Source organism: Monodon monoceros, unplaced genomic scaffold (genome assembly GCF_005190385.1).
Source record: "Monodon monoceros isolate NGI ecotype Baffin Bay Population unplaced genomic scaffold, NGI_Narwhal_1 Super_Scaffold_10, whole genome shotgun sequence".
NCBI lineage: Eukaryota > Metazoa > Chordata > Mammalia > Artiodactyla > Monodontidae > Monodon > Monodon monoceros.
Genome location: NW_021703766.1, coordinates 51,622,892 through 51,634,904, shown reverse-complemented (window position 1 = coordinate 51,634,904; position 12,013 = coordinate 51,622,892). Strand labels below are relative to the sequence as shown.

Sequence of the window (12,013 nt, the reverse complement as noted above, 5' to 3'; positions counted from 1 at the left end):
CGATCCCTTTTTTCTTTTTTCTTTGATGAACCCTTTTAAAGAAAATCCCAACATATCATTTTACTTTTACATTCTTGACAGGCATCTCTAAAAAGATGGAAATTTTTGCACATAACCACTATGCCATTAACACCCCTAACAAAATTGTGTTATTTCTTGGTATCATTGAACATTTAAATCCATAATCAAATTTTCCCAATTCTCTCAAAATGCCTTTTTACAATTGTTTTATTTGTATCAAGATCCAAACAATGACCAAACATGTATTTAGATGGCTTAAATTTCTTTTAATCTAAAGCAGCTCCCTTCTTTTTTATGCTAGTGTAATTAAATTTTAAAAAATTATAAGGAAGATAAAAGTAAGTTGGAGAAAGGCAAAATGATAAATAGGTAAGGAGATTAAAATGGTACCTAAAATTCCCTCCTAACCATAAGGAAACTTTTTTTAGATAAGCTGAATGCGTGATTGGCTCCATTAACTGATTTTTAACCATTTCCATTAATGTATTACAAACGATAAGTTAAACAATGAGATATTTTAGCCTGGACTTCAGCTTCTGGCATTATGATACATTAGGTGATATGACATTGTTTTTGTGACATTGGTGGTTTCATAAGAGGTATGGGTAGCCTTCAAGTATCTTCCCTCCCCCACAAAGGAAACAAATTTAAAAAAAGATGCAGTTGGAATCGAACTTCCTGCCCCAGATGGGACTGCACTGGCATTACCAAGAGCCTGAAGCCAGCTGTGATTTGTAAAACTTCAGTGTAGTTCCCCAGCTAAGCAAGAGCCGTCCAGGGCAGCTGATCTAGTTCCAGGATAGTAACACTCCTGACAACCTGCAGAAGTAGAAGTGAATCCTCCCTAGAGGACTCTGATCAATATCACAAAGACCACCAGCACAGAAGCAAAGATTGAAATTAGAGTCCACAGAAACAACAGTTAACAGATGAAGGTTCCCCACCTCCAGGTACTGGAATTGTCAGGTTCATAATGAACCACAATATGCAAAATAATAGGATAAATAAAGGTCATTAAGTTGTCTCCTGCTGTGTAACAAATTACCCCAAAATTTAGTGGATTGAAACAACAACATTGTTACTTCGCAGTTTCTGTAGATCAGGAATCCAGGCATGGCTTAGCTGGGTCCCCTGCTTCAGAGACTATAATCAAAGTGTCAGCCAGGGCTGTAATCACCTCGAGGCACAACTAGAAAGGATCTTCTCCCATACTCATTCTTGTCATTGTTACCAGGGTTCAGTTCTTCACAGGCTATTGGCCAGAGGTTCCATGTGTCACCCACCAGGGTCCTTGGACTCTTTTTTTTAAAAAATAATTTTTAAAGCTTTATTTTATTTTTAGCTGCATTGGTTCTTCATTGCTGTGCGCTGGCTTTCTCTACTTGCGGCGAGCAGGGGCTACTCTTCGTTTCGGTGCGCGGGCTTCTCATTGCGGTGGCTTCTCTTGTTGTGGAGCACAGGCTCTCGGCGTGCGGTCTTCAGTAATTGTAGCACATGGGCTTAGTAGTTGTGGCTCATGGGTTCTAGAGTGCAGGCTCAGTAGTTGTGGCACACGGGCTTAGTTGCTCCGCGGCATGTGGGATCTTCCCGGACCAGGGCTCGAACCCATGTCCCCTGCACTGGCAGGCAGATTCTTAACCACTGCGCCACCAGGGAAGCCCCCTTGGACTCTTTAATCAATAAAAATTGATAAAAGGCCAGACAAGAAATTCAGGCAAGCCTTTATTGGGACTCTTGCTGCAGCAGGAGGGAGCGAAAACAAGAAAGAGGTGCCCTTGTTTGCTCCGTGAGGGGGAGCAAGCCGGTTCCTTAAATGGGGTGAGGGGAGAAACAGTTTTTCGGCAGGAAGTACTTCAGGCAGTAGGAAAATTTTAAATTAACCTGGAAAGATTATCTGAGAGACAAGAAGGAAGAGGGAGAGCAACATGAGTCATAAACATTTACGTAATTACAAATAAATATTGCCTGCATAAAATAAGAGATATATTCAACAAGGGCATAAAAAAAGTAAAACTAAAATGCTGACAACACTAGTTGGTTAGTCTGGGAGGGAGCTTAACGGAGTTAAGGTGTTATATTCTCTTTGTATTATTTGAGAGAGGGTTTAAGATCTTTAACTTTTTGCTGAATTAGATGTGTAAGGTAAAGTTTCAAGGATAACCAATAAAAATAAAAGAGAATTCGTGTATAAATTTGAAACCAGAAGAAAGAGAAAATAATGAACTGAGGAAACAAACAAAAAATCCAGTAAAAGACAAGAATGGAGGAAAAAAGCGTTGAAAAGGCAGAACAAGAAATATAAAAATAAAACAATAGAAATAAATCTAAATATATCAGTAGAAAATAAATATAAGTGGACTAAAGAAAAAATTCATAGAACTACAGGGAGAAATTGATATTTTAGTTCATTTGTTATTTTATGCAGCTTTTCCTCTAGTTTAATGTAATTTAATGTGCAGGGTAAATGTCTTAATATTTCTTATCAACTATTAGAAATCAAATCCAGAGTGCAGACAAAACATGTTTAAAAGAAACAAATGTGGGCTTCCCTGGTGGCACAGTGGTTAAGAATCTGCCTGCCAATGCAGCGGACACAGGTTCCCTTCCTGGTTCGGGAAGATCCCACATGCCGCGGAGTAGCTAAGCCTATGCAGCACAACTACTGAGCCTTAGCTCTAGAGCCTGCCAGCCACAATTACTGAGCCCACGTGCCACAACTACTGAAGCCTGCGTGCCTAGAGCCCGTGCTCCGCAACAGAGAAGCCACAACAATGAGAAGCCCGCGCACTGCAACGAGGAGTAGCCCCCGCTCACCGCAACTAGAGAAAGTCCGCGCACAGCAACGAAGACCCAACACAGCCAAAAATAAATAATTTTAAAAAATAAATAAAACAAATGTTTTTTTAATATTGCTATATATTTTGTAAATATATTTGGATAAATGAGGGCAACTGTTCTCACAAAAGGGAAAAGATCTAGAAAACCATAATTCAAAAAGTCATGTGCCACAATGTTCATTGCAGCACTATTTACGATAGACAGAACATGTAAGCAACCTAAGTGTCCATCGACAGACGAATGGATAAAGAAGATGTGGCACACTTATACAATGGAATATTACTCAGCCATACAAAGAAACGAAATTGAGTTATTTGTAGTGAGGTGGATGGACTGTCATACAGAGTGAAGTCAGAAAGAGAAAAACAAATACGGTATGCTAACACATACATATGGAATCTAAATGGTTCTGTTGAACCTAGGGGCAGGACAGGAATAAAGACACAGACGTAGAGAATGGATTTGAGGTCGCGGGGAGGGGGAAGGGTAAGCTGGGACAAAGTGACAGAGTACCATTGACATATATACACTACCAAATGTAAAATAGCTAGTGGGAAGCAGCTGCATAGTACAGGGAGATCAGCTCGGTGCTTTGCGACCACCTAGAGGGGTGGGATAAGGAGGGTGGGAGGGAGGCGCAAGAGGGAGGGGATATGGGGATGTAGCTATGCATGTAGCTGATGCACTTCGTTATACAGCAGAAACTAACACAACATTGTAAAGCAATTATACTCCAATAAAGATGTTTTAAAAAAAAGAGAGAAAAGATCTAGCTGACTAAATTGATAACTTAATGAAGATTTACTTCATCACTTTAAACACACAGAGGTGAGAACCTAACGCATATCAGAATAGGATAGGCTAAATCTATTTTGTTACATCTATAATATAGGTTAGAATAGGACATTCAAAAAAGACGAAGTGGGGTTTCCCTGGTGGCGCAGTGGTTGAGAGTCCGCCTGCCGATGCAGGGGACACGGGTTCGTGCTCCGGTCCGGGAAGATCCCACATGCCGCGGAGCGGCTGGGCCTGTGACCCATGGCCGCTGAGCCTGCGCGTCCGGAGCCTGCGCGTCCGGAGCCTGTGTTCCGCAACGGGAGAGGCCACAACAGAGAGAGGCCAGAGTACCGAAAAAAAAAAAAAAAAGACGAATTGCATTTATACGGTTTCATGAGAAAAAGAAAGTTTGAAAACAACATTAACACAGTAATCATATTTGTGAAAACGTGAATATTCTGTGTTAAACTGTAAAGATTTTATTTTAGGGAAAGGATTTTGGGACGAGTATTTTCACATTCTGCACAATACACTATCATGTATAAATTCATTACAAATAATATTATTTTCCGATTCTGGAAAATAAAGGATTTCATCTTTTTCTAACAGCAAAAACAACCATGCCATTTGTGGGTTACTAGGCAACGCTCGCCGGACCAAACCATCCTCGAGGGTGAGGGGGGAGATTTTGCTCTAAGGAAGTGCTCGGGATTCGTCATGCGGCCATCTTTGAGAGGGGCACAGCTGTTTCTAGCCTTGGAAGAGAACGAGGACTGAATGGTGGTTGCTAGGCAACGCCTAGGCACTGTCGCCATCATTGAGTATGGCATAGTGCTGCCACTACAAAACGGAAAGCTAAGCCAAAGCGGTTGCTAGGCAACGCCTCGGCACCGTCGCCATCTTTGAGTGTGGCACGGCTCTTTGTCAATTTAGAATGTGAAACGTATTAGTTTACGTGATGGTTACTAGGCAACGCCTTGGCGCAGTCCCTACCTTCGAGTCGGGCTCTTCATTCTCTTAAATAGAGTCAAACCGCTTCAAGGAGCGACTAGGAAGCTTCGCAAATAATATTAGCCGCCATCTTTGTTAGGGGTATCGTGACTTCCGGCTGGGGCGGAAGAGAGCGTAACGGGGCTTCGGGGAGGTGCTGGAATAGGAGTTGATGGGGGTTTGAGTTGGATGAAGAAGGCGGGAATCCAGTCCTCTTCCAGTTAGCTCCCCATCTCGCCCTCTGTCGGCTTCGGACCGCAGCCTGACTTCGTGTGACTACCGGCATGCTCCAAGGCGGGCATTGACTGTCCCCACGGAGGGACTGGGAAGCGGGGGTTCCAAATGGGGGAGGAGGGGACCGAAGGCACCGTACATCTGCTGTGCCTCGCGGCATCCAGCGGGGTCCCTCTGTTTTGCAGGAGCAGCCGCGGCGGCGCCCCCGCCCGCCAACAGGTGGGGCCCCGGGCGCCTGGATCTCCGAAATGGAAGGGGTTTAGATGCTTGGACTCTGGGTCTTCAAGGGAGTAGGGGCTGGGGAAGTTTCAGAATTGAGTTTGGAGGGTCGAGGGTGCAATTGACCAGTGATCCTGGTTCCCCGAAGAGGAGGGGCCAGGAGATCTAGAGAGAGGAGGGGGTTGGGGACCTGAGTCATTGGTTCCAATAGAGGACGGGATTTGGGGGCTCCTGTCTAAAATCCCCAATCTTTCCCCAGCTCCCATTCTCTGTCATCGGCTCCCTCAATGGAGTCCATATGTTTGGGCAGAATCTCGAGGTGCAGCTGAGCTCTGCGAAGACGGAGGACACAACCGTGGTGTGGAAGAGCTTCCATGACAGGTCTCCAAGGGTAGCTTGGGGGCAGGGCCAGGGTGATAGCCCCTGTTGAAGACGACCCTGAGGCCATCCAGCTCTCCAACGCCAGCTGTTTACCTGGCTGTGGGATCTTTGACAAGTCAGTTACCCTCTCTGATCCCTGAGTTTCTCTGAATGAAAAGCAGGTTGTGCTCGGGCATGGATGTAGCTGGCATCCAGGATCAAGGGCAGACCCTACTCTCCTCCCTGCCTTGTTTCCTTGGCCTGGACTCATTCTTCCTTCTCACCTTCCTTTCTCACAGCATCACCCTCATTGTTCTGTCATCTGAGGAGGGCACCTCGGAGCTGAGGCTGGAGAGACTACTCCAGATGGTGTTTGGGGCCATGGTGAGACTCCCCAGCCCTCTTTTCCAATCCCAGGAACCTGAACTCTCAGCATCCCTCTCCCTCAGGACCCAGGAATCCTAGAACTCAGTCCCTCCTGCCTCGGACTAAGGAGTCCAGATCCCCAGTTTCCTCCTCCTGCAGACACAGGAGTCTGAGTCCCAGCCCCTCCTGTCTTATAACCAGTTATCCAGGTCCCCTGCTCTCCTATATGGTTCTTCTAGGTTCTTCTTGTGGGACTTGAAGAGCTGACCAATATCCGCAATGTAGAGAGACTGAAGAAGGAGCTGAGGGTGAGGCTGCAGGACGTGAGGATGGGAAGTTAGGATACCTGGTTACTGATATTTGGGAACTACAGTTCCCAGAAGCCCCCGGGGCAGCCTGACCCAGTGGGTTCAGGGGGCAGCTTGGTTGTCTTACACCCCTCAGCAAGGCCCAGTAGGGCCAGTTTTCTGAGGAGGAGGCAGCAGATCTGGGTACCACCTGGGTCCTAGGCTTCATTTTCCCTCTGCTAGGCCAGTTACCGCCTCATCGACAGCTTCCTTGGGGACTCAGAGCTCATCGGGGACCTGACCCAGTGTGTGGACTGTGTGGTTCCTCCAGAGGGGTCCCTGCTGCAGGTATTGGGAATGCCTTGTAAAGTCTTAAAACTGTCCCTCTGGCCCTGGCTCAGTCCCCATCCTCTTACCCTTGGACCATTGCCTCAACCTCTTCCTATCCTTTTGGCTTCTAGTCCAACCCCCGCCTTGACCCCGGAAGGATCTTTCTACACCGAGAGCTGCCCCTGCCCCTCCCCTGGTCACAGCCCGCCCGTGGCTTTCCATCACCCCCAGGACAAGGTCTCAGCCCCTCAGCCTGGTGTTGAGGACCTGAGGAATCTGACGCCCGCCAGCCTGCTCGCCCTAATCTCTACTAACTCCACAGTCCACCCTCTCCCAGCTGCCTCATGAGTCTCACAAATCCCCACAGCTTCCCAGCTTCCCTGCCCTGGCACATCCTGTTCCTTCTACCTAGGAGATCTCTATCTCCCCTTCCTTAAATATTGCTCTGGATTCATCTGGCATGACTTGCCTCCCAGCATTGTGACTCTCGGCAGGTGACTTGACCTCTCTGAGCTTCAGTAGGTTGTAGATTGCGCCTACCTGGCATATAATACAACGCGATAAACCATAGCTGCTGCTGTTACAAGTAGTAGCTTCAGTAGGACGTGTCAGGCTATGTAGCAATCACCCTACCTGTTTAATTTCGCACTGTGACTTGGGATGGTACCTGCATGTGAAGGTGAAGGAACTCAGGCCCAGGGAGGGTAGGACACATGAGCATGGCCACCAAGCAAGCTTTGAATTGTATGGCCGTCTCTTCCCACTCCTTACGCACCTGGGAAGTCACTGTCGGCCCTGCTCAGGTCTCCTGACCCGCAGCCGGCCTGCCTCCCTTACCCAGGAAGCCCTTTCTGGGTTCGCCGAGGCTGCGGGCACGGCCTTCGTCAGCCTGGTCGTGTCGGGCCGGGTGGTGGCAGCGACAGAGAGCTGGTGGCGGCTGGGGATGCCGGAAGCCGTGCTGCTCCCCTGGCTGGTGGGATCCCTGCCGCCGCAGGCCGCTCGCGACTACCCGGTGTATCTGCCTCACGGGAGTCCCACGGTGAGTGAGTGGATGGGGCGGGCAGGGGGAAGGTGGGGGCGGGGAGGAGCGCGCAAGGGGTGGTACCTGGAGGCTGTCTCGAGGAGGCGGGGCTTGCGATGAGAAGGGGAGGAGCTCCGGCCAGCCCACTCTGCGGGCTGCCTCAGGTGCCGCACCGGCTTCTGACCCTGACGCTCCTGCCGGGCTTGGAGCTGTGTCTGCTCTGCGGGCCGCGCCCTCCCCTCAGCCAGCTGGATGCACAGGTGAATCTGGGCTACGTCCCGCTCTTCCCCTATTTCATCCGCTACCCGCGAGCCCCGGCCCTTCTCCGAGCACCCTGACCCGCCGAGTGCGCTCTTTACGCTTGACTCGCCCTTGGTCCCGCCCCCGCCCCTCGTAGGCCCCGCCCCCCTCGGGCTGTGCTCCAATCACCGTCCCCGCAGCTCGGCCCCTCTTTCCCTCTTACAGCGTCCTTCCGGGCCTCGCCCCTTCCACGGTCCCCTCTGCCCTCTGCCCTTGTGTTCTCCTCCCCTGCCCTGGCCAAACCGCCTTCTCTTGGTATTCCCCCGACCTCACCCACCGGCCCCGCCTCTCTCGCTGGCCACGCCCCCTGCAGCTTCTGGAGCGCTGGTGGCAGCCACTGCTGGACCAGCTGCGGGCCTGCCTGCCTTTGGGATCCCGAGCGCTGCCCGCGGGCTTCCCCCTGCACACGGACATCCTCGGGTAGGGCTCAGACCGGGGAGTGGGTTGGGGGTGGGGAGTGGGTTGGGGGTCCTCAACCCCTCTTTTCTGGCCGTGACACCTCTTTTCCCACAGGCTGCTGCTCCTCCACCTGGAACTGAAACGTTGCCTCTTCACGGTGGAGCCCTCGGGGGATCAAGGTGACTGAGAGGAGGGCGGGGCCGGGAGGGGCGTGGGTTGGGGAGGGGCTCTCTGTTACCCTGTGCCTCTTCCCCCTTCAGAACCGTCTTCTGAGCAGCGTCGGCGCCTCTTCCGCTCCTTCTACACCCTGGTCACCGCCACGCACTTTCCACCAGGTCAGCGGCGGGCACAGCGCCCCCTTTGCACAGGCTGGGACACTTGAGTCCCAGCTCCCACAAGCTGCTGGTGGGGAAACTGGTAGGGGAAGCCAGATGCGAAGTGGGCGCGGCTGTCTGTGAGGACTGGGCAGTGCACACTGACAGGAAGGCAAGAGAGGGGCAGGGAGGTCCCAATCGGTAGGTTTCAGGACCTCCTGGCTAATCCTAATAGCTAACACTGAGGCCTCATGTCCTGCCAAGTGCTTTTCTGTGTACTGACTCACTTCATCCTCATAGGTGAGGGCTATCTCCTGTTACGTCATCATTTCCATATTATGGATGAGGAAACAGGCTCAGCTAATAAGCAGCAGAGCCACGATTCAGCCAGGCAAGCCTGGCTCCCACATCCACACACTCCTGCTCCAGTGCTGCAAGTACACGCTTTGCCGATAGTCTTGGGTGGAGTAGGGGTGGTAGATTCCACGGAGCCCAGGTCCGGAAGGAAAAGTTGTCACATGCGACCTGTGAGGCTCAGAGAGACAAAGGAGGGGACCTAGAGTGACACTACCACCCCAGCGAAGACCCTGATGAATGTAACAAAATGGTAAAAAGCTCCACCTGGAAGGGGCAGACGACTGTCCCTTCCTAGCTATGCGACTCCACCTCCCAACCTGCTTCCCACCTGTAAGTGGGGCAGGGTCCTCAGAAGGGTTACGGGAGGTCTTCCCTGGAGCCCAGCGCCCGGCACCTGGGAAACATCTCCTGCGTGTTTATGCTCTGTATTGCTAAGCAGATTACCTAGGGCTGCACACGCAGTGTACCCACGAAAGTGGGGGACTGAGGCTGGGTGGGAAGAGGGGGAGAAAGTCCGTGATCTTCTCAGGTCCTGACAGCTGGCTGGAGCTGTAAGGCTCTCCTCTGTCAGGAGTCAAACTTAGGCCCAGGATGGGGGTGGCCCCCGCAGGTTGGCATCCTACTTGTCCAGGCCCCACTGGTCACCTCGGCCCTCCCTGTCCTTCCTTCAGAGGCGGGGCAGCCAGAGGAGAAGGCGGAGGAGGTGGTCCATCGGGCGCAGGTGCCGAGAGCCTGCTACCTGGTGTCGGGGGCTGAGGAGCCAGGCACAGGATGGCGACTGGTGGCCCTGCAGCTGGGGCCACGGCGGTTGCTGCTGCTGCTGTCTGCTCAGAGCCCCACGCATGGGCTGCGGGGCCTAGCTACCCACACTCTGCATGCCCTCACCCCACTCCTCTGACCGCTGGGCGTGAGCGCCAGACACAGACAAGGACATGGGGCTGTTAGCGTCTCTCTGTTTATTCGCTCACAATAATACACAGCCCCTGGACAGGGAGGGGGCAGGAGGGGCTACGACAGGGTGGGGTGGGAGGGGAGGACATTCCCACTTCCCTGGCCCCTCTCCCCTCTGTGCTTCGGGGGGGGAAAGGGAGGGAGGGGGCTCCCCCTTACCCCCCAGAATGTAAACAGCAGCAGATGAACAAAAATAAAAATACAAAAGGCTGGAGGAAGGTCCTAGGCACCCCCCGACCCCGGGGTCTTCCCTGTCACCAGCAGAGGTCCCCTCACTGCCCCATCCACCACGGCTGCCTCAGTCCTGGTGGCTGCCCAGTGCCGGCCACATCCCCGGGGGCACAGTCCAGGGCTCAGAACTGCTGGGCCAGCAGCTCACAGAGGTGACGGGAGACGGGCTCCTTACTGGTGCGCAGGGTCAGCCGGTACATCTGGGGGGATGGGGGGACTCAGGGAGGAGGCAGAGAGGATGGAGAGCCCGGGGTGGGGGGTTGGGGGGGAGGGGGATACAGGGCAGATAAATGATGAGAGGAGAGAAAAAGGATCAAGGGATCAGAAAGGTGACAGAAGGGCCAGGGAAGACAGAGGTAAAGGATGAAAGAGAAAAAAGAGGCCACAAAGGGTGGAAGGGATATGGAGAGATGAAAGTCAGGGAGGGAAAGGGAGAGGAAGACCAGAGGATGGAGAGACAGGAGGGAGGCAGGAGAGGGAGGAGACAGGGCCACAGAGCAGAGGCATGTGATTGAAAGAACATAGTGAGGCAGGAGGGGGCCGGGTGCAGAGAATGCACACGAAGTGGGGAGCCTCGCAGAGCACCACTCACCTGAGCCTGGGCATTGGGCTCCAGCCGGAGCAGACAGCCCACCTGCAGGGCTTTCGTCTGGATGATTCCAGCCCCCACGAAGTTCTCCGGGTTGGGGTCCACATTGTCCAGGAGAGCAGAGCCAAACCCCAGGAGCTGAGGAGGAAGGGGGGGAGCCGTCAGAGGGTGCCCGATCTCTGTTAGCTCCCAGACAGTGGCACACCAGTTCCCCCAAACCCTTTGGAGTGGAAATTGGCCCCACTTTACAGATGGGAAAACAGAGGCTCAGAAGTGGAGCAGCCACTGCTCCCCAAATCCCAGAGTTGGAGAGAGAGGCAGGGCTGGGAAACTAGCCCCGGTGCATCTCCTGTCTAGCCTGTCTCACCTTGGCCTTAGTGACCTCCGCGTCCATGGGGTGGTTGGCTTTGAAGATTTTCTGTGCCTCCTGTTGGGGCCTAGGGGCCGGGAAAGGTTCAAGTCAGGGACCTGGAAGCCCCAGCCCCGCCCACCCTGAGGGCGGTTTTGGCTCCGTCCCCCCCGCGGCTCACAGGCTCAGCTGCTTCCAACGCTGGAAGAAGTCCTGGGCCGCCATCTCCGTCGGCTGGAAGAACTTGTTGATGGTCACCGGGAGCTTCAGGGTGAGGGATTGGGGGGCGCCCCCGTACCTGGCGGGAGAGGAGGGAGGGCTCGGTCAGACCACACCCTCGCCCCGGAACCCCCGCCCACCCGGCAGCGCCCCGCCTCCTGACTCACCGGAAGCGCACGGACAGGAGGGGGGGCGTCAGGAAGTCCCGCAGACACTCGATGTTGAGCACCTGCTGTACCTGTGCCCCACCGTCCACCTGCGAGGCCACCCGCTTGGTCTGCACGGCCAGCTGTGCCCGCCCGTGGTCAAGGAAGCCAGAAACAGGAGCGGCCCGGGGGGCGGGGTGGTGGTGATGATGGGGAAGGGACTTGACCATCCACCTGATGGTTCAGAACTTTCCTGGAAGCCCCAGCCTGCCGGCCCTTCAGGGGCTTGGCGCTGCCGTCCAGGGCTCATCGTACAAGGCCTAGCTCCAAAGTCCTTCCTAAGCCAAACCTCTGACCTAGGTGCCTCCTCTGGCCTTCCACAGTGGGCTCAGCCACCTCCATTATGGTACAGGTCACACCATGGCTCCGAAGGCTGACCTGGGTTTGAATCCCAGCTCTTAGCACCTCGGTTACTATGGGCAAGTCACTTAACCTCTCTTAGCCTCATCTGCGAAATGGACATAGTGTCCTCAGCAGTCAATGAAATCATCCAGCACAAGTACTTGTCAGTGTGTGTGGCACACGGTAGGTTCACCAAAATGGTGGCCTTTGCGTCAACAACCCACTGGCAAGGACGGGGTCTTATGTCTCTCTCCCCCGGGCCCTGCCCAGCACAGAGCTGAGCCTACAGAAGGCCTCTGGAAATGTTGAATGA

At 53.0% G+C, this 12,013-nt stretch overlaps 2 protein-coding genes across 8 annotated transcripts in view; one reads left to right on the top strand and one right to left on the bottom strand.

Moving 5' to 3' along the window:
- Nucleotides 1-4,671: 4,671 nt before the first annotated feature.
- FUZ (fuzzy planar cell polarity protein) lies at nucleotides 4,672-9,999 on the top strand. 6 transcript variants are annotated; one of them, XM_029213568.1, is made up of 13 exons: nucleotides 4,672-4,728; nucleotides 5,046-5,079; nucleotides 5,339-5,460; nucleotides 5,739-5,823; nucleotides 6,045-6,113; nucleotides 6,336-6,440; nucleotides 7,264-7,461; nucleotides 7,608-7,703; nucleotides 8,057-8,163; nucleotides 8,257-8,321; nucleotides 8,403-8,477; nucleotides 8,757-8,893; nucleotides 9,485-9,754. In XM_029213568.1, exons 3-13 carry the CDS (start codon nucleotides 5,378-5,380, stop codon nucleotides 9,671-9,673), a joined length of 1,209 nt encoding a protein of 402 aa, XP_029069401.1. In that variant the 5' UTR covers nucleotides 4,672-4,728; nucleotides 5,046-5,079; nucleotides 5,339-5,377; the 3' UTR covers nucleotides 9,674-9,754. The 6 variants fall into 6 exon arrangements, with proteins under 6 accessions (XP_029069401.1, XP_029069396.1, XP_029069399.1 ...); XM_029213569.1 differs by lacking the exon at nucleotides 4,672-4,728 and adding an exon at nucleotides 4,884-4,898; XM_029213563.1 differs by lacking the exon at nucleotides 4,672-4,728 and having other exon boundaries at nucleotides 4,773-5,079.
- AP2A1 (adaptor related protein complex 2 subunit alpha 1) overlaps nucleotides 9,755-12,013 on the bottom strand; it is a 36,987-nt gene continuing 34,728 nt past the window's right edge. The window contains exons 19-23 of one of the 2 annotated variants that reach the window (XM_029213560.1): nucleotides 11,320-11,443; nucleotides 11,115-11,231; nucleotides 10,952-11,021; nucleotides 10,588-10,722; nucleotides 9,755-10,195 (exon numbers count right to left, since the gene is read on the bottom strand). In XM_029213560.1, the coding sequence (XP_029069393.1) occupies nucleotides 10,118-10,195; nucleotides 10,588-10,722; nucleotides 10,952-11,021; nucleotides 11,115-11,231; nucleotides 11,320-11,443 (524 nt within the window). In that variant the 3' untranslated portion in view covers nucleotides 9,755-10,117. Of the gene's footprint in view, nucleotides 10,196-10,251; nucleotides 10,723-10,951; nucleotides 11,022-11,114; nucleotides 11,232-11,319; nucleotides 11,444-12,013 lie in introns of those variants that run through there. The other variant, XM_029213559.1, reaches the window with a different exon arrangement.